This window comes from Phacochoerus africanus, chromosome 4 (assembly GCF_016906955.1).
Source record: "Phacochoerus africanus isolate WHEZ1 chromosome 4, ROS_Pafr_v1, whole genome shotgun sequence".
Taxonomy (NCBI): Eukaryota; Metazoa; Chordata; class Mammalia; order Artiodactyla; family Suidae; genus Phacochoerus; species Phacochoerus africanus.
In genome coordinates this window covers 8949120-8970841 of record NC_062547.1, presented here as the reverse complement: position 1 = coordinate 8970841, position 21722 = coordinate 8949120, and the positions used below count along the sequence as shown (strand labels likewise).

General features: G+C 45.5%; 1 protein-coding gene across 2 annotated transcripts in view; it reads right to left on the bottom strand.

The window, feature by feature from the left end:
- Positions 1-630: 630 nt before the first annotated feature.
- Positions 631-21722, bottom strand: part of STX5 (syntaxin 5) — a 31288-nt gene continuing 10196 nt past the window's right edge. For both annotated transcript variants that reach the window (XM_047775471.1, XM_047775472.1), the window contains exons 9-11: positions 20813-20919; positions 20521-20642; positions 631-1371 (exon numbers count right to left, since the gene is read on the bottom strand). In XM_047775471.1, the coding sequence (XP_047631427.1) occupies positions 1212-1371; positions 20521-20642; positions 20813-20919 (389 nt within the window). In that variant the 3' untranslated portion in view covers positions 631-1211. The remainder of the gene's footprint in view (positions 1372-20520; positions 20643-20812; positions 20920-21722) is intronic.

Below are 21722 nucleotides of genomic sequence, written 5' to 3'. Positions count from 1 at the left end.
AAAGTACTTGGGCCAGCACAGTGTATAGTGACTGTTGTCTCTACAGCTTGAGCTTCCTTTCGGGTGTGTGAAGTAGGGGAACTCCAGTGATGCAGGATGATGTGGTTCTGGGTCCTGGTCCAGACTAGAAAGCATATTAACCTCCCTGGAGGGTGGGTGTTCCAGGAAGGTCACTCCTTCATTCTTCTGACTGGCTTGGATGTGGTGAGGGGCTTCAAGGGGACCAAGAGCCTCAGCTGGAGCTGGGAACAAATTCTTCATGTCACCTTCACTCCTAGCAGCAGGCAGGACTCCTACTTCATCCAGCGCAAGTAAGTTTGGGGCCAAGTGGTTGGAGCATGCAGATGAGACAGGTCCAAATACTTCAGGAGATGGTCCTGGAAGTTGCTGTCAATCAGGGACCCAGGCTGGGATCCTGCTACGGGCCTCTGAAGGGAAGTTTCCATGCTAACTAAGTGCTGCTACACTTGGAAACCCCCTTCGGGAGGCAGCTGTGTGCACAGAGTGAGTAAGCCTGGCCCGTCAGGGCCATCAGCCCAACCCTTTTAGTTATGATGCTGGGCAGTGGGCTCACTCCACTTGCTGCCAAGGCCCTTCGACGCTCCCACCCCGAAATGACGACATGGCTAGTGAGGCTGACAGTCTTGTTGTAATTGGGAGGAAACGGGCCGCAGCACATTTGGCAGATTGAGAGTCATCTGCAGCCAGAGTTGGGGTTGTGTAGGCAGCCAAAGGGCTCAGGGCCCCTTGCCTCACATGGTGAAGAGAGGAAGAGGTAAATTTTAACCCAGATGGGAAAGTTGGTCCCTGGGGAAGTTTCACTTCCTCTCCTCACTCTCAGGAAGGTGGGGAAGGGCATCATCTCCCCTTGCTGCCAGAGTTGAGAAAGGCTGGGGAGGGTTTATAAAAATCTCCAGTGGAGACAACCTCTCCGAAGAGCCCTCCAGTTGGCCTCTGCTCCCTTCCAGCCACTTCACAGCAGAGTCCAAATCCAGAACCGTGTGTGTTTCATGGGCCTGAGGATGGTGAGGGGAGGACAGGGTGGCCAGAGGCAAGGAGTGGGAGATCAGGGGCAGTGGCCATTCTTAGCAGTTCCAGGGAAACAGGGCCTTTCTCCCAAGCACCCTGCACAGGCTCAGTGGCAGCTCTGGCCACCTGCCCTCCCAGGAGGGTTCCAAACCCCCACGGAATGCCTCAGCGTTGGAGAGGGTTCAGGCAAGGAAGACCACGAAGATGATGAAGAAGACAATGAGGATGAGGAAGATTTTGACCATAAGCCACCGGTTGGAAGTGACCGACTGGAAGTACTTGAGGATCTCCGAGTGGGCGGCCTCAACGTCCAGCTGGGCTCCTAGCACGTTCTCGTCGATCCTGGAGAGAGGGCCGAGAGGAGGGGACAAAGAGTGACACTTGATTAAAAGGAATGCTGTTGAAATGTATTTTTGTGTGTGTGTACATGTATTTGTAGATAGGAAAGCTCTGGGAGCTCCCATTGTGGCACACAGTATGTTAAGAATCCGACTGCATCGGCTCGGGTCACTGCAAAAAACACAGGTCTGATCCCCAGCCCAACGCAGTGGGTTAGGTTAGAGGATCCGGCATTGCCACAGCTGAGGCTTGAATTCAACCCCTGGCCCAGGAACTTCCATATGCTGTGGGTGCAGCCATTTAAAAAAGAAAAGAGGGGAGTTCCCATTGTGGCTCAGCGGTTAATGAACCCGACTAGCATCCATGAGGATGCCAGTTCGATCCCTGGCCTCGCTCAGTGAGTGAGTTAAGGATCTTGCATTGTCGTGAGCTGTGGTATAAGTCGCAGACGTGGCTAGGATCCTGTGTTGCTGTGGCTGTGGTGTAAGCCGGCACCGACAGCTCCTATTTGACCCCTAGCCTGGGAATCTCCATATGCTGTGGATGCAGCCCTAAAAAGACAAAAGACCAAAACAAAACAAAAAATATATATATATATTACCCTTCCAGAAAATGCTCTGGAAGGGTAATATAAACAAATCTTGGCTCTGGTTTGAAAATCAGCTCTGTAGCATATAACCCTAAGCCAGTCACTTAACCCCGTCTCATTTTCCTCAACAGCAAAGGAGAAAATTCAGATAACACAAACCACACCTCTCTAGCTGCTGTCAGTCTTAAATGAGTAGAGTGCCTAACTCATACTAAAAGGACCCAAAATGTTAGTCATTATAATTTTTTGCACATCAGTATTTATGGATTTTTCTCTGATAAGCAGTATTGCCTTTGTAATAACGGGGGAAAGGTCACAGGCCATTATGGTCAGGAAACCCTGGTTCTGAGTGAGAAAGGAAGAAAAACTTGATGATACGAACAGAAAGGAGATAAAGAAAAGCCCAAGGGGAGTTCCTGTTGTGGCTTAGCAAGTTAACCTAACATAGTGTCTATGAGGAGGCAGATTTGATCCCTGGCCTTGTCAGTGGGCTAAGGATCCCGTGTAGGTCTCAGATGTGGCTCAGATCTGGCATTACTGTGGCTGTGGTGTAAGCCAGCAGCTGTAGCTTCAATTCAACCCCTAGCCCAGGAACTTCCATATGCTGCAGGTGCAGCCATAAAAAGAAAAAAAGAAAAGCCCAAGGGAGTTCCCTGGTAGTCTACCGGTTAAGAACTTGGCATTGTAACTGCTGTGGCTTGAGTTCGATTCCTAGCCCGGGAACTTCTGCGTGCCACAGGCATGGCCAAAAAAGAAAGGAAAAGAAAAGAAAAGCCCAATATTAGAACATGTCTCTCAAGATATAGAGAAGTCCTCAGAAGAATGAATGGCAATCTCTTGAGAGGCTGCTGAGGAAAATAAAACATTTCCCAGCTAACGTGCATGTGCAATCCTGAAAACGAAATATGAACCCTGGTCTTTGCAAAGGGAGTCGCAGGGAGCAGAAACCTTCGTGCGCTGTGAGGACAGAAAAGTTGGTGAAGGCTGGGAATCAAGTAGGAAAGTGAGAGGAAAGGCTGGGCTGGTGGCTGCAAGTCCAAGGTCCTGGGAAGGTGGTCATGAGACTATCAGCTAATCTCTGGCCAAACACTGAAGCATGAATTGTATGATTCCCTGTTTATGTCAGAGAAGCTAACAAACGTATCAGGTTTCCCAGCTTTGGGCTATAATTACATTTCTCAGTGTGGATGCATTTGTCATCCCATAGCCAATAAAGCTCATTCACACTGACAATCATAATGGCTCTGCTTAACAAAAATGGAAAAGCAATAAAATGGAAGATTTTTATTGTATTTTATTTTTTTGGCCATGCCTAAAGCATGTGAAAATTCCCAGGCCAGGGACTGAACCTGAACCACAGCAGCGACACAAGTGGTTGCAGTTCCAAGGGAACTCCTAAAACATTTCAAATGGGAGACCGTGAATGAAAACTAATACAAGGGAAATCTAGGGGTGATAAAATTAGGCATCAGTGGGATATTCAGAGGAATCAGTAGGGGAGTTAAAAGTCAGAAAGGAATGGGGAGAAAATAATGACTTGGGAGGGAAAAGACTGAGGAAAACAGAGAGGAGAACAGTTTGCAACGTTTTACAGAAAGAAAACCACAGAGGGAAGTAATTAAGCAATAAGAAGCTGGAGTCTTGCTGAAGACGAAGGATGGATGATGAAATTGATATCAGAGGCATGGACAGCCAGAGGACGAGAAGGTAAGTATAAGGTGGGAATGACAAAAAAGGAGTTTGATGGAAGAAGATAGAGAACTCAAGAACTAGAAGGATTATTTGACCATCTGACCGTGCCTAGGAGAGCTTGGATTTTAGTTCTTTTGGCTTCAGTTTCCCCAAAACTTCATAATTACTGAGAGTAACTGGATCATGTTCAGTGGATACAGAAGCTGCCTTGAAGTAGCTCCTAGTGGCCAGAAATCTGACTGTAGTAAAGAATAATGATGGTGCAAATCAACCATAGTAAAATAAATTAGTTAAAAAAGAATGATATTAGACTAAATACATCAAATTTTTAAAATTACCATTTTCTATAGTAATTTCATTGTTTTATTTTATTTTTGCTTTTTAGGGCTGCACCCGTGGCATATGGAGTTTCCCAGGCTAGGGTCAAATTGGAGCTGTAGCTGCTGGCCTACGCCACAGCCACAACAACAGCAACTTTGGGATCCTAGCCGAATCTTTGACCTACACCACAGCTCACAGCCAACGCTGGATCCTTAACCCACTGCACGAGGCCAGGGATCGAACTGGCATCCTCATGGATACTAGTTCGTTAACCACTGAGCCACGATGGGAACTCCTATAGTAATTTTATTTTATTTTTTGTCTTTTTAGGGCCGAGCCCACTACATGCAAAAGTTCCCAGGCCAGGGATCGAACCTGAGCCTCAGCAGTGACAATGCCAAATCCTTAGCTGCTAGGCCACCAGGGAACTCCTCTAGAGTGATGCTTTGAGTCCCTATGAATGTCCAGCTCCTTAGCCCTATGATGATCCATGCCTGATTCCTTTGTGAGAATGAGTATGGCAAAATGGTAATTTTCTAATTTCTTCTACATTCATTAGCTGACAGAAGGAGCTTTCCCTCTTTAAAATTACTATAGAGGAGTTCCCGTCGTGGCGCAGTGGTTAACAAATCCGACTAGGAACCATGAGGTTGCAGGTTCGGTCCCTGCCCTTGCTCAGTGGGTTAACGATCCGGCGTTGCCGTGAGCTGTGGTGTAGGTTGCAGACTCGGCTCGGATCCCGCGTTGCTGTGGCTCTGGCGTAGGCTGGCAGCTACAGCTCCAATTCGACTCCTAGCCTGGGAACCTCCATATGCCGCGGAAGCGGCCCAAGAAATAGCAACAAAAACAACAACAACAATAACAACAACAAAAGACAAAAAATAAATAAATAAAATTACTATAGAGGAGTTTCCATTGTGGCTCAGTGGGAACTCCTCTACAGTAGTTTGTGTTTTTATTTTATTTTTTATTTTATTTTATTTTATTTTGTCTTTTTGCCATTTCTTGGGCCGCTCCCGCGGCATATGGAGGTTCCCAGGCTAGGGGTTGAATCGGAGCTGTAGCCACCGGCCTACACCAGAGCTACAGCAACACGGGATCCTAGCCGCGTCTGCGACCTACACCACAGCTCACGGCAACGCCAGATCCTTAACCCACTGAGCAAGGGCAGGGATCGAACCTGCAACCTCATGGTTCCCGGTCGGATTCGTTAACCACTGCGCCACGACGGGAACTCCTATTTTTTTTTAATAGCAGTTTTTTTGGAGACAGGCGTGACCAAAAAAAAAAAAAGTGTCATTCATTCCACAGATGACTTGGTTTGATGGTCACCACCTTCAACAAATGACTAAACTTGGCATCACCAATGCCAAGAGATAACCTCATCAAGTGCCCACGGATAGGATCATCTATAGCTAGCCCCAAATATTTAACTTAATCACAGGTGAAACAGTGCACAAATACACTGGCAGGCCTTTGAACAAGAGGCACTGGCCTCTAAAAAGAAAGAAAATATCACACATACACACACACAAAAACAAAAGGCAGATGAAGGCTTTAACAATCAACTGAAATGTGTGAATGCTGCCTGGGTCTTAAATGAAAGGAAAAAAAGCTAAAACTATTTCTTTAGAACGGTTGGGGAGGTTTGAGTTTAGATTGAGTACCGGATTGTGCTGGAGACCTGTTAATTTCTTAGGCTTCATAATGGTATGCATATTCAGGAGAATACCTATTCTTGGCAGATGCATGCTGAAGTATTTGGGGATAAATGTCATGATGTTTGCACTTAGATTTAAAGAAAATTTTCTTTATTATGGTTGATTTACGATGTTGTGCCAATTTCTGCTGCACAGCAAAGTGACTCAGTTTTATATATATATGTGTATATATATATGTGTGTGTATATATATAAACATTCTTTTTTACATATATATATATTTTTTTGTCTTTTTTTGCTATTTCTTTGGGCCGCTCCCACGGCATATGGAGGTTCCCGGGCTAGGGGTTGAATTGGAGCTGTAGCCACCGGCCTACGCCAGAGCCACAGCAACGCGGGATCCGAGCCGAGTCTGCAACCTACACCACAGCTCACGGCAACGCCGGATCGTTAACCCACTGAGCAAGGGCAGGGACCGAACCTGCAACCTCATGGTTCCTAGTCGGATTTGTTAACCACTGCGCCACGACGGGAACTCCTTTATATTATTTTAAATGATTCAGAAAAAAGGGCAAGAGGAAGCAAATGTGATCAAACGTCAACAGTTGGTGCATCTATGTGAAAGGTACACAGGTACTCATTATCCTCTCGGCTTTCCTGTGGTTTGAAAATTTTTAATTGTCAAGTTGGTGGGAAAAAGAAAGTGACTAACTCTAGATCAGCAGTTTTTATACCTTACAAGGAAAAAGAAGCACCTCTGGATCATCTCAAAAAAGCAAATTCTTAGGTCTCGCATTCAGTGATTCCAGGGTGGGGCCCATGAAACTAACATACTGAGAACTTTGGACTAAATCAGTGGTTTCTAAGGAGGGTGCTTAACTCCGGGTTCACTGGCATTCCCAGGAAGCAAACACAAAGAGTAGCCATGTCTATTTGGAAAATATCATTCTTTCAAATTTCAATTTCTTGTTCACATCACTGTCCACAAGTTTTCTCTCCTTTGTTATTCCCCTTTAATGCTTCCAAGCCATTCAACTGAAATTGCTGGCACTGATTCAATTAACCAGAGCCCCCGGATCCAATTAACACCTGAGGATCCTTGACTCATGCTTCCTTCTCAGGGGCATCAAGAAATAGCCACTCCTTTCTCCCTAAAATTCCTTCCAGCTCAGCTTCTAAGAACACATCTCTGCTTTCTCCTCATCTTCCTAAACCTTCCTTCGCAGTCTCTCGGACACATTCTTCCCTTTATCACAAATGCCTGGAATCCACGGGGATGTATCCTGTCCTTATTCTCACTTTACCCACTGTCCCTGGGTGGTCTTATCTATCTCATGGTTTCTCCTAGAAGCTGCTGGCTCCCAAGTCCTTATCTCTAGCTTGGCCCTCTTTCTGAGCATCAGACTAGGGGTCTTTGGCTTGGGAAAGACCTTAGCTTTCACGATGTCCGGAGCAAATCTCATCCTCCTCGGCCAGCATTCTCTTGTGTTCCCTCCCTATCCCTGGACCCAGGAGGACTAGCTCCCAGCAGCAACAAACATTTGCTAAACCAATGAAAAATGAGTACTAACACTGAAAAGGGCTTAAGACACTCTCAAGGAAGACTAGAATGTGAAGCTGCATATATGCTATAACTTGAACTACTTAAAACACATATGCATTGGGGAAAGAACCCAAATTATCTTTTATAAATCTGTTTCTTGGAATCTACAATAGTATTTTTTCCTTTTTTTTTTTTTCTTGGTCTTTTTAGGGCCGAACCCATGGCATAGGAGGTTTCCATAGGCTAGGGGTCGAATCAGAGCTGTAGCGACCTACACCATAGCTCACGGCAACACCGGATCCTTAACCCACTGAGCAAGGTCAGGGATCAAATCTGTGCCCTCGTGGATACCAGTCAGATTCGTTTCCACTGAGCCACGATGGGAACTCCATACAATAATATTCTAATATTTAAAGTACATAGTAGCCTGAGGAGCTACTGTGTTTATGGCCTAGCTCAGCAAGGGATTCCTTAGGTTTCAGTTGAACCAGCTAAGAATCACTCAAGTCCCCCGATTCTAGGGCCAAGACAGCTGTATCCACAGCTCTTTCACAATATCGAATTAGGAGTTCTGGCTGTGGCCCTGTGGGATTGGCAGCGTCTTGGGAGGGCTGGGACGCAGGTTTGACTCCCTGGCCTGGCACAGCGTTGCCACACCTGTGGCTTAGGTCCCAATTGTGGCTTGGATCTGACCCCTGGTCCTTGAGCTCCATATGCGGGGGTGGGGATGGGGCACAAAAATAAATAAATAAATAAATACAACTGCCCAATTAAATACATGAGGCTGTTCAATGCATCGGGGCCAGGAAACCTGCTTTACACAAATGCAGGTGTTCACCCAGTTTCACATGATCAACAACCAAGAGTAAAGGCGCTTTACTAGGTGCTGTGGGGAATAAAGATCAACCAGGACTGGATGTTGCCTAGAGGCAGAACAAGTGGGTGGGAAGGTGTGATCCTGTGGATTCCTCAAAATTCCCACACCTCTTCTCCCCCATTCTCTCTTTTTTGTTGTTGTTGTTGTCTTTTTAGGGCCACACCGGTGGCATATGGAGGTTCCTAGGCTAGGGGTTGAACTGAGCTACAGCTGCCGGCCTACACCACAGCCACAGCAATGCCAGATGCGAGCTGTGTCTGCAACGTACACCACAGCTCATGGCAACACCAGATCCTTAACCCAGTGAGCAAGGCCAGGGATCAAATCTGCATCCTCATGGATACTAGTCAGATTTGTTTCTGCTGAGCTACGACAGGAACTCCTAATGGCCTATCTTCCCACTGAACTGAGAAGACTAAAGTAGTCTGAAGAATTGGCCAAGGTTAAAGATAAATAAATAAAAGGTTCCCGGGAGTTCCCATCGTGGTGCAGTGGTTAATGAATCTGACTAGGAACCATGAGGTTGCGGGTTCGATCCCTGGCCTTGCTCAGTGAGTTAAGGATCCGGTGTTGCCATGAGCTGTGGCGTAGGTTGCAGACTCGGCTCGGATCCCGAGTTGCTGTGACTCTGGCCTAGGCCGGCAGCAACAGCTCCGATTAGACCCCTAGCCTGGGAACCTCCATATGCCCCCTGGAGCGGCCCTAGAAAAGGCAAAAAGACCAAAAAAAAAAAAAAAAAAAGGTTCCTGAACTTCTCTTCTGGCTCAGTAGGTTAAGGATCAGCATTGTACTGCAGTGGCTCAGGTTGCTGCTATGGTGCAGGTTCCATCCCTGGCCTGGGAACTTCTGCACACACACACACACAAAGTTTAAAAAACATAGGTTCCTAGTCTCACTCTTGGATATTCTGATTCTACAGATATGAGTGTTGCGGACTTCCACGGAAGTTCCCAGGCCGGAGATAGAACCCTTGCCTCAGTGGAGACCCAAACCGCAGCAGAGACGCTGGATTCTTAACCCAAGTGCCACAGCAGGAACTCCAGTAAAATATATTCTTGCAGCTTATTTATTTTATATATAGTCGTTTTCAGCTCTTAAACCCTTCCCCTTTCCCTCTCCCCATCAGCAACCACTAGTTTGTTCTCTACATCAGTAAGTCTGTTTCTGTTTTGTTATGCTCATTCGCTTTTTTCTTTCCATTTTTTTTTTTTTCTTTTTATGGCTACACCTGTGGCATATGGAAGTTCCCAGGCTAGAGATCGAATTGGAGCTGCAGCTGCCGGCCTACACCAAAGCGGCAGCACACCAGATCCGAGCCATATCTGTGACCTATGCCACAGCTTGTGGCAGCACCAAATCCTTAACCCACTGAACAAGGCCAGGGAGTGAACCCACATCCTCATGGATACTAGTTGGGTTCTTAACCTGCTGAGCCACAACAAGACCTCCCCCATTTTTAAATTGGGTTGTTGGTTTCTTTTGCTGTGCAAAACTTTTAAGTCCCATTTATTTTTGTTTTTGTTTCCTTTGCCTTAGGAGACAGATGCAAAAAAAAATTGCTATGATATGTCTAAGAGTGCCTATGTTTTCTTCTAGGAGTTTTATGATTTCCAGTCTTACATTCAGGCCTTTAATCCACTTTGAGGTTACTTTTGCGTATTTTGTGAGATATACTTTTGTATATTTTGTATATGGTATGAAAAAAATGCTCTAATTTCACTCTTTTACATGTAGCTGTTTGGTTTTCCCAGCACCACTTACTGAAGAGACACTCCCTATTGCGTATCTAGGCTTCTTTTGTCCTTGACTTTTTTTTTTTTTAATTTGGCTGAGCCCACAGCATATGGGCCAGGGATGGAACCCACTCGACAACAGTAACAATGCCTGATCTTTAGCCTGCTGAGCTGCCAGGGAATTCCCTCCTTTGTCACAGATTAATTGACCACAGTGCATGGGTTTATTTCTGAGCTCTCTATTCTTATAAGTACCACGCGTTAACCAATTGTGTGACTGGAGCTACTGGGCTCTCTATTTTGTTTCACTGACGTGTCTGTTTTTGTGCCAGTATCATACTATTTGGATTACCGTAGCTTTGTAGTATAGTCTGAAGAACAGGGAGGGTGATATCTCAAGCTCTATACTTCCTCAAGATGGTTTTGGCTATTGTTGGTCTTTTGCGTTTCCATACAAATTTTTAAATGATATGTTCTATTTCTTTGAAGATTGCCATTAGTGTTTGCACTGAATCTGGAGAGTACCTTGGGGAGTATGGCCATGTTAATATTCATTCTTCCAATCTGTGAACATGGTAGATCATTCTATCAGTTTGTGTCCTCTTCAATTTCTTTTCATCAGTGTCTTATAGTTTTCCAAGTACAGGTCTTTCACATCCTTAGGTTTATTCATAAGTATTCTTTTTGATGAGATAGTAAATGAGTTTCTTTCTTTTTTTCTTTTTAGGTCTGTAGCTGCGGCATCAAGAAGTTCCCAGACTAGGGGTCAAATCGGAGCTGCAGCTGCTGGCCTATGCCCACAGCCACAGCAATGGAGGATCCCAGCCACATCTGCAACCTACACCACAGCTCACGGCAACGCCAGATGCTTAACCCACTGAGCGAGGCTAGGGACTGAACCCACATCCTCATGGATACTAGTCAGGTTCACAACCCACTGAGCCATGATGGGAACTCCCTAAATGAGTTTCCTTAATTTTTCTTTTTTTTTTTTTATGACCACACCCATGGCATATGGAAGTTCCTAGGCCAGAGATGGAATCCGACCTGCAGCTGCAATCTATGCTGCAGCTGAAGCAATGCTGGGTCCTTTAACCCAGTGTGCTGGTCAGGGATTGAACCCACACCTCCACAGTGACCTAAGTTGCTGCAGGTGGATTCTTAACCCACTGTGCCACAGCAGGAACTCCTTTAATTTGTTTGTTTGTGTATAGAAATTCAACAGGTTTCTGTATATTAATTTTGTATCCTGGAACTTTACTGAATTCATTGATGAGCTCTAGTAACTTTTCAGTGGCATCTTTAGGATTTTCTATGTATAGTATCATGGCATCTGCAATGCTGACAGTTTTACTTCTTCCTTTACTGTTTGGATTCCTTTTATTTTTCTTCTCTGACTGCTGTGGCTAGAAATTCCAGTATTATGTTGAATAAAAGTGGTATTTCCATCGTGGCTCAGCAGAAATGAATCTTGACTAGTATCCATGAGGACGCAGGTTCAACCCCTGGCCTCGCTCAGTGGGTTAAGGATCCAGTGTTGCTGTGAGCTGTGGTGTAGGCTGCAGACACAGCTCACACCTGGCACTGCTGTTGGCTGTTGCATAGGCTGGCAGCTGCAGCTCCAGTTTGAACCCTAGCCTGGGAAGCTCCATATGCCTTAGGTGCCACCCTAAAAGACAAAAAAAAAAGTGGCAAGAATGGGCATCTTTGTCTTGTTCCTGATCTCAAAAGGATGTACTTTCAGCTTCTCACTGATAAGTATGTTAGCTGTGGCCTTATCATATATGGCTTTTATTATGTTGAGATATGTTCCTTCTATACCCACTTTGTGGTGAGTTTTTATTATAAATAGATGTTGAATTTTGTCAAAAGCTTTTTTTACATCCATTGAGACGATCATATGATTTTTGTTCCTCAATTTGTTAGAGTGGTGTATCGCACTGAAGATTTGCAGACGTTGAAACATCTTTGCATCCCTGGGATAAATTCCCATTTGATCATGGGGTATTTTTTTTTTTTTTGTCTTTTTGCTATTTCTTGGGCCGCTCCCGCGGCATATGGAGGTTCCCAGGCTAGGGGTTGAATCGGAGCTGTAGCCACCGGCCTACGCCAGAGCCACAGCAACGCGGGATCCGAGCCACGTCTGCAACCTACACCCCAGCTCACGGCAACGCCGGATCGTTAACCCACTGAGCAAGGGCAGGGACCGAACCCGCAACCTCATGGTTCCTAGTCGGATTCGTTAACCACTGTGCCACGACGGGAACTCCTATTTTTAATATATTGTTGCATTCAGTCTGCTAATATTCTGTTGAAGCTTTTTGCATCTATGTTCATCAGTGATACTGTTCTATAATTTTATTTTCTGTGATATTTTTGGTTTTGGTATCAGGGTGATGTTGTCTTCATTCCTTCCTCTCCAATTTTTTTGGAATAGTTTGAGGATTAGGTGTTAACTCTTCTCTAAACTTTTTTTTTTGTCTTTTTTGCCATTTCTTGGGCGGCTCCTGTGGCATATGGAGATTCCCAGGCTAGGGGTCCAATCGGAGCTATAGATGCTGGCCTACGCCAGAGCCACAGCAACACGGGATCCGAGCCGCATCTGCGACCTACGCCACAGCTCACAACGCCGAGTCCTTAACCAGAGCAAGGCCAGGGATCAAACCCGCAACCTCATGGTTCCCAGTCAGATTCGTCAAACACTGCGCCATGATGGGAACTCCTTCTCTAAACATTTTGTAGAATTCATCTGTGAAGCCTTCTGGTCTGGAACTTTTGCTGGGATTTTTTTGTTTTGTTTTTGATTATGGATTCGGTTTCATTACTGGTAATTTGTTTGCCCCCCCCCCCCCTTTTTTTTGCCGTGCCTGTGGCATGCAGAAATTCCCAGCCCAGACATCAAAACTGTGCCACAGAGACAATCTAAGCCACAGTGGTGATAATGCTGGATCCTTAACTAGCTGAGCCACTAAGGAATTCTGTGTGTGTGTGTGTGTGTGTGTGTGTGTGTGTGTGTGTGTGTGTGAGTTCATACTTTTTATTTCTACCTCGTTCAGTCTTGGAAGATTAGTTTGTTCACTGCTTCTAGGTTGCCCATTTTACTGGCGTCTAGTCTTTAATAGTAAGCTTTTTCTTTTTTGGCCATACCCACAGCATGTGGAAATTCTTGGGCCAGGGATCAAACCCACGCCACTGCAGCAACTCAAGCAGCTGCAGTGACAATGCCGAATCCTTAAGCTTCTGCACCATAAGAGAACTCCCTGAAGTGAGTCTTATATATAGGTAGCACATATATGGGTCCTGTTTCTGTATACTTTCAGGCAATCTATGTCTTTTAATTGGAGCATTTAGTTCATTTACATTTAAAGTAATTATTGCTGTTTTGCGATTGTTTTTATGGTTCTTTTTTGTTCCTTCTTTTGTTCTCTTCCCTCATGATGTGATGTCTATCTTTGGCATCATATTTGAATTTCTCTTTTTTGTGTATCTATTATAGATTTTTGGCTAATGGGTACCATGAGGTTTATATATAGCAACCTATATATGTGTGTGTGTGTGTGGTTTTTTGTTTTTTGGGGTTTTTGTTTTGTTTTGGCTGCAACCACAGCATGTGGAAGTTCCTGGGGCAGGGATCAAACCCAGTCACAGTAGTGATAATGCCAAATCCTTAACTGCTAGTCCAGCAGGGAACTCCCTATATGTGGTTATTTTAAGCTGCTGATCTCTTAAGTTTGAATGAATTTTTACACCCCTCCTCCAGAGTTACTATCTTGAAATATTTTACATCTTGTTTTGTGAACCCTTTATTTATTGCAGATAAGATGACTTTACGACTTGTCTTCAAATTTTCCTACTAGCTTTGTAAGTGGTTGATTTAATTACCTTTACTATATATTTGCCTTTACAAATGAGCTTTTTCCTTTTGCAGTTTATGATTTTAGTCGTGGCCTTTTCTTTTTTACTCAGAGAAGTCCCTTTAATCAATCTTTTGTAAAGCTGGTGTAGTGGTGTTGAACATTTTTAGCTTCTGCTTGTAAAAAATTTTTTACCTCTTCATCAAATGTTGAATAAAAGCCTTGGCAGTTAACGTATTCTTGGCTGAAGTTTTTTTTTTTCTTTTCTTTTCTTTTTTTTTTTTTTTTGGCCATGTCCCAGGCATGTGGAAGTTCCCAGGCCAGGGATCGAATCTGCACCATGGCAGCAACCTGGAACGCAGCAGTTACAGCACCAGGTCCCTAACCCAGAACTCCTGTAGGTTTCTGTTTCTAGTCACTTTAAATATATCATGCCACTCACTTCTGACCTGCAGTTTCTGCTGGAAAACTCAGCTGATAGCCTTTTGGGAATTTTCTTGTATGTAACTTGTTAGTTTGCCCTTGCTGCTTTTAATATTCTCTCTTTATCTTTAATCTCTGCCATTTTAATTAGAATGTGTCTTGGTGTGGTTCTCTTTGGGTTGATCCTGTTTAGGACTCTCTGGGCTTCCTGGACCTTGATGTCTTTTGGGAAGTTTTCAGCTATTATGTCTCCAAATACTTTCTCTGTTTTTTTCCTCTCTTCTGAGACCCTAGAAGGTGGATATCAGTACACTTAATGTTGTCCCAGAAGTTTCTTAAATTGTGCTCAATGCTTTTTTTTTCTGCTCAGCATCAGTGATCTCCACTATTCTGTCTTCCAACTCACTGGTCCATTCCTCTGTATCATTTAATCTACTGGTGATTCCTGCTAGTGTGGTTTTCATATTAGTTATTACATTTATCTGTTTGGTTCTTGTTTATATCATCCAACTCTTTGCTCAACTTCTCACCATGTTCAGCCATTCTTCTCCTGAGTTCCTTGATCACCTTTACAATCATTGCCTTCAACGTTTCTTTTTCCTTTTGGCTGTGCCCATGGCATGCAGAAGTTCCCAGGCCAGGGACTGAACCCAAGCCACAGCAGTGACAATGCCAAATCCCCAACTGCTGGCTACCAAGTGACTCCATCCTTAAATTCTTTATCAGAGAGTTTGCCTATCTCCACTTTACTTAGCTCTTCTTCTGGGGTTCTAGCTGTTCCTTTGATTGGAACGTGTTCCTCTGTCACCTCATTTTGCCTAACTGGCTTTTTTTGTTTCTGTGTATTTGGTACGTTGGTCATGTTTCCTGACCTTAGGGAAGTGGCCTTTTTAGGAGATGTCCTCTGAGTCCCAGCAGTGCATGTCCCTCTGTTCACCAGAGCTACATGCTCTAGGGGTACCCAGTATTGCTTGGGCCCTTCTGCGGCAGTGGGGCTGACTGGACATGGGTGATCTGGTAGGCGTGGTCTGGTTACTTGCCAGGCCCTGCCTTTTATGGAGGCTGCCAGCCACTGCTTGGTGAGATCTTTATTTTCCCTTTTTATGGCAGCACCTCTGGCACATGGACGTTCCTGGGTTAAGGGTGGAATGGGAGCTGTGACAGAGGCCTACACCACAGCCATGGAAAGGCCAGATAGGAGCTGCATCTGTAACCTCCACCACACCTTGCAGCAACGCCAGGTCCTTAAGCCACTGAGCGAGGCTGGGGATCAAACCCACATCCTCAGAGAGATAACATCAGGTCCTTAACCTGCTGAGTCACAACAGGAACTCCCGATCTTCATTTTTTTATAAGCTCTAAAGGGGGTTCTTTTTTGTTTATGTGTCTTTTTAGGGCCACACCCACAGCTGTGGAAGTTTCCAGGCTAGGGGTCAAATCAGAACTGAAGCTGCTGGCCTACGCCACAGCCACAGCAACACCAGATCCACGCCATGTCTGTGACCTACACCGCAGCTCATGGCAATGCCAGATTTTTAACCCACTGAGCAGGGCCAGGGATCATTACCACTGAGCCATGCTGGGAGCTCTGGAGGTTCTTATGAACATCCAGGTTTGGCAACCACTGGTTAAAAGGATGTTTCTGTACTTATTCAACTATTAGGTGTTGAGCACCAGACATTCATAAGGTTCTATGAGTTCATTTGTCTTGGTCCCTCCCCCAGCATCTGTTCAACATATTCTGCTTTCCCAGCTAGCAATACCTTGTCTTAAATCCAAGTCCCCCACTCATGCATTGATCCCACTTCCTCTCACTTTCTCAAGGACATAACTTTAAGAATTCTTCCCCATCTTGCTATATCATCAATTTCTATTTTTCTGTTGCATCATTCCCATTAAAATACAAATATACTTTTATTTTCTCCCTTTTTTAAAAAACAAACCCCAAAGCCTTTTATCTCCTACTGGACAAGTGAACAATCTGAATACTAAAAATAATTATTATCCTAACTAACTGTAATACAGAACAATAAAAACCTTGGAGTTCTCATCATGGCTCAGAGGTTAACAAACCCAGCTAGTATCCATGAGGACACGGGTTTAATCCCTGGCTTTGCTCAGTGGGTTAAGGATCTGGCGTTGCCGTGAGGTGTGGTGTAAGTCAAAAACACAGCTCAGATCTGGCGTTGCTGTGGCTGTGGCCAGCAGCTACAGCTCTGATTCAGCCCCTAGCCTGGGAACCTCCATATGCTGAGGGTGCAGCCCTAAGAAGACAAAAAAAAAAAAAAAGCAGTAAAAATCTTAAGCTGATAACGATAATAAAAAAAGAGGAAGAATTAAACAAAACAAAACCTCCTTGGTCACTACCATGGCATCTAATCCACAAACTATTTACTCTGAAAATACAGCAAAATAATTAAAGTTTTATCCAGCCTGATTAAGAGGAACTTCAATTCTCTGCCATCAACTGTAAAAATGTTTTCTTAGGTCATCTCCCAAGGCAATAGAAATAAAAACAAAAATAAACCAATGGGACCTAATCAAACTCACAAGCTTTTGCACAGCTACAGAAACCATTAAAAAAAACGAGAAGATAACCTACAGCAACAGAAAAAATAGTTTCAGGAGTTCCCGTCGTGGCGCAGTGGTTAACGAATCTGACTAGGAACCATGAGGTGGCGGGTTCGGTCCCTGCCCTTGCTCAGTGGGTTGACGATCCAGCGTTGCCTTGAGCTGTGGTGTAGGTCAAAGACACGGCTCGGATCCTGCGTTGCTGTGGCTCTGGTGTAGGCCGGCGGTTACAGCTCCGATTCGACCCCTAGCCTGGGAACCTCCATATGCCGCAGGGGTGGCCCAAAGAAATAGCAAAAAGACAAAAAAAAAAAAAATAGTTTCAAGTGATGCAACCCACAAGGGCTTAATCTTCAAAAGATAAGAACGATTCATACAACTCAACAACAAAAAATAACCCAATCGAAAAAGAGGCAGAAGACCTAAACAGACATTTCTCCAAGGAAGATAGACGGATGGCCAACAGGCACAGGAAAAGGTGGTCGACATCACCAATTATTAGAGAAATGCAAATCAAAACTTCAGTGAGGGGCCACCTCACACTGGTCAGAATGGCCATCATGAATAAATTGACAAATAACAAATGCTGGAGAGGGTGTGGAGAAAAGGGAAACCTCCTTCACTGTTGGAGGGAATGTAAATTGGTACAACCACCATGGAAAACGGTATGGAGGTTCCTCAGAAAACTAAATATAGAACTGCCATATGACCCAGCAATCCCACCCCTGGGCATACATCCGGAGAAAACTTTCATTGAAAAAGATACATGCATCCCGATGTTCACTGCAGCACTATTCACAATAGCCAAGGCATGGAAACCACCCAAATGTCTGACAGATGAATGGATTAAGATGTGGTACCGGGAGTTCCGGTTGTGGCTCAGAAATAATGAACCTCCATATGCTGAGGGTGCAGCCCTAAGAAGACAAAAAAAAAAAAAATCAGTAAAAATCTTAAGCTGATAACGATAATAAAAACCCATGAGGGACCTGGGTTTGATCCCTGCTCACTCCGTGGGTTAAAGGATCCAGTGTGGCCGTGAGCTGTGGTGTAAGTGGCAGATGCAGCTTGGATCCTGCGTTACTATGGCTGTGGCAGCTATAGCTCCGATTCCATCTGCAGCCTAGGAACTTCCATATGCTGCTGGTGCAACCCTAAAAAGACAAAGAAAAAAAAAAAGATGTGGTACATATACACAATGGACTACTACTACTCAGCCATAAGAAAGAACAAAACAATGCCATCTGCAGCAACATGGATGCATCTAGAGATTCTCATACTAAGTGAAGTCAGAAAAACAAATACCATGTGAATCTAAGATATGACACAGATGAACCTATCCACACGACAGAAACAGACTCACAGACACGGAGAACAGACTTTTGGTTGCCAAGGGGGAGGGGGACAGAGTAGGAAGAACCAGGAGCTTGGGGTTGGTAGATGCAAACTATCACATTTAGAAGGGGTAAGCAATGAGGCCCTGCTGTGCAGCACAGGGAACTCTCCCCAATCACTCATGATAGAACATGATAGAAGATAACATGAGAAAAAGAATACATGTGTGTGACTGGGTCACTCTGCTGTAAAGCAGAAATTGACAGAACACTGTAAATCAACTATACTTTAATCAAAACATTTTTCTTAAAAAAGAGGAACTTCAGCTCATGCGGTTAATAAAAGAAAGCTCTTTTTTTCTTTTTCTTTTTTTGGCCACCCCTCAGCATATGCAGTTCCCAGGCCAGGGATCGAATTTGAACCACAGGTGCACACCGCTGTACACCACATCTGTAGCAATGCCAGATCCTTAACCCACTGTACCACAAGAGAACTTCAGATGTCACTTCCTTTCTTTTTTTAGAAAAAAACTTTTTTTTTTTTTTGCTTTTAGGACCACACCTGTGGCATATGGAAGTTCCCGGGCTAGGTGCTGATTTGGAGCTGCAGCTGCCGGCCACAGCTACAGCCACAGCAATGCGGGATCTAGCCGCATCTGTGACCTATACTGCAGTTTGAGACAATGCCAGATCCTTAACCCACTAAGCAAGACCAGGGAACAAACCCACATTCTCATGGAACTAGTCGGGTTCTTACCCACTGAGCCACAATGGGAACTCACTCTTTTTAAAAAAAAAAAACCCACACCCTGGACACATGGAAGTTCCTGGATCCAGGGACTGAATCCGAGCCGCGTCTGTGGCCTACACTGCAGCTGCTGCCTATGCTGCAGCTGGGGCAACCCCAGATCTTTTAACCCACTTCATGGGGCTGGGGATCAAACCCACAACTCTGTAGTGACCCAAGCCACTGCAGCTGGATTTGTAACCCACTGTGCCAGACGTCACCTTCCTGATACCACAACTATCCTCTTTTTTTTGTTTTTTGGTCTTTTTTGTTAGGGCCCTACTCGCGGCACATGGAGGTTCCCAGGCTAGAGGTCGACTCAGAACTGTAGCTGCGGGCCTATGCCACAGCCACAGCAATGCCAGATCCAAGCTGTGTTTGTGACCTATACCACAGCTTACAGCAATGCAGGATCCTTAACCCACCGAGCAAGGCCAGGGATCGAACCTGCGTCAGATTCGTTCCCACTAAGCCACGACAGGAGCTCCAATCCTCTTTAAATATACAACTTGCCCCTCCATGCCTAGAACTCCCAATTAGTTTACCCCACTCTACTTTTATTTATGGATTTATCACTGGACAAAAATATATTCTGGACTATTTATTATGTGAATTTTAAACTATCTATCTCCCCTACTATGACGTAAGTTCCACAAAGGCAGGTTTGTCTCTTTTGACCTTGGCTGTACCCTCCGTAACTCACTGAATGAACACCAAGTGCCAAAAAAGAGGCGCAGATACTCTCATGCAGTAGCAGCAGATGCCCCAGGAGCAGAGACGTCTTCCGTGGGTGGGCTCTGCCTCCCTCCCTCTGGTCTCCCCTTGTACCTCTCTGTTCCCGTTCACTGCTTTCTAGCTGTGCTAGCCTTCTTGATCCTTTAATACAGCAGGACTGTGCCGCTGGAGGGCTTTGCTCTAGCTGTCTGCGCTGCCTAGAATACTCTTTGCCCCTCTCTTTTTTTGGCGTTTTAGGGCCGCACCCACAGCATATGGAAGCTCCCAGGCTCAGGGTCAAATCAGAGCTGTAGCTGCCGGCCTACACCACAACCACAACAATGCAGGATCAAAGCCACATCTGCAACCTACACCACAGCTCACAGCAATGCCAGAGCCTTAACCCACTGAGTGACATCAGGGATCGGACCTGTGTTGTCATGGATACTAGTCAGGTTCTTTTCCACTGAGCCACGATGGGAACACCTCCTTCCCTCTCCCTTGCATGGCTGGATCCCTCCTGCTGTTCATGCCTCTCCTTAAATGTCGAGTCGAGTCTTAAGAGCAGCCTTCCCTGCCACCCTATCTGACATACCTCCGCCGACGCTTTCTTAACACCTCGTCCTACTTTCTTGGTATAGCCCTTTATCACTACCCGAAAATTTCTTTAAATTCTTTTTTTTTTTTTTTTTTTTTCTGACTCCACTGCATGTGGAAGTTCCCAGGCCAGGGATCAAACATGTGCAACAAGAGAACTCCTTGTCAATTCTCTTTAATAGCTCTCCTCACCCACCTTGGTAAATTATGTATGAAGACAACAAAGTAAGCCTCACGAAACAGATGTAACTGTTCTGTTCATCCCCACATCCCCAGCACCTAGCACAGGGCCTGATGGGAAACAGGTGTTCAGTAAACACTTGTCGAGTGAACAGAGGGAGGTGAACTAACCCTGGGGGTGGACAGGGTTCACCCTTCTCTTCCAAAGGGCATCAAGCTGCCCCTGGGGACCTTTAGGATGCCAACCCCCGAGGGTTAAAGAGAGAAAGAGTCTCACCTCTGAATGGTTTCTTCCTGTTCCTTAACCATGTGTGCCAACTGCTGGAAGATGGAGCCAAGCTCCACAATTGTGGACTCAATGTTCTGCATGGTGTCTGCCCGGTTCTGGATGTAGGAGTCCTTCAGAGGGGAGAGAGTGCACATGAGCCCTGGGAGCTTCCTCAGGGCGGGGCCTGCCTCTGGAGGACCCTCCCTCTTGCCATTCCACCCACGGCACATTCCAAACGCTTGCTTGTGGCCCACGGAGGAAACCAGAGGAGCTACTCCTCCCCCGCTCAGAGCCTGGGTACCTGCTCATCAATGAGCTGCAGCTGCTGGCTGGTCCTAGAATCCATCATGTCAATGGCCACGTCCCCAGAGGCTCGGGACTCTGCCCCCAAAACCACAGCACCACCCCCTGGGGGAAGAAAGAAGACACGGCACTTCTTAGTGGTTGAAAGGTTCAAAGCCCACACGCTCTGGATTTGAATCCCAGCTCCGGCACTTAATAGCCTTGTGACCCTGGACGTCTCTGAGACTCAGTTTCCTCAGCTATAAAACGAGGGATAATAATAGCTGCTTTCTCAAAGGGTGGTTGCCAAAATTAGATGACGGAATGTAAATAAAATGAACAGGTGCACAACAAATACTAGAAAGTGTTGGAGTTCCCATCGTGGTGCAGCGGAAACGAATCCAAGAACCATGAGGTTGAGGGTTCGATCCCTGGCCTTGCTCAGTGGGTTAAGGATCTGGTGTTGCCACGAGCTGTGATGTAGGTCACAGACATGGCTCAGATCTGGCGTTGCTGTGGCTGTGGTGTAGGTCACAGATGTGGCGTGGATCCCATGTTGCTGTGACTGTGGCATAGGCCAGCCGCTGTAGCTCCAACTGGACCCCTAGCCTGGGAACTTCCACATGCCAAGGGTACAGCCCTAAAAAGCAAAGAAAATAAAAATAAAAAATACTAGAACCTGTCATTCTTGGAGTCCTATCTTGGCTCAGTGGGTTATGAACCCAACTAGTACCCGTGAGGATGCAGGTTCAATCCCTGGCCTCGCTCAGTGGGTTAAGGATCTGGCGTTGCCATGAGCTGTGGTGTAGGTCACACACTCGGTTCAGATCCCACGGGGTTGTGGCTGTGGCGTAGGCTGGTGGCTGCAGCTCTTACTCCGTCCCTAGCCTGAGAACTTCCAGATGCCACAGGTGTGGCCCTCAAAGAGA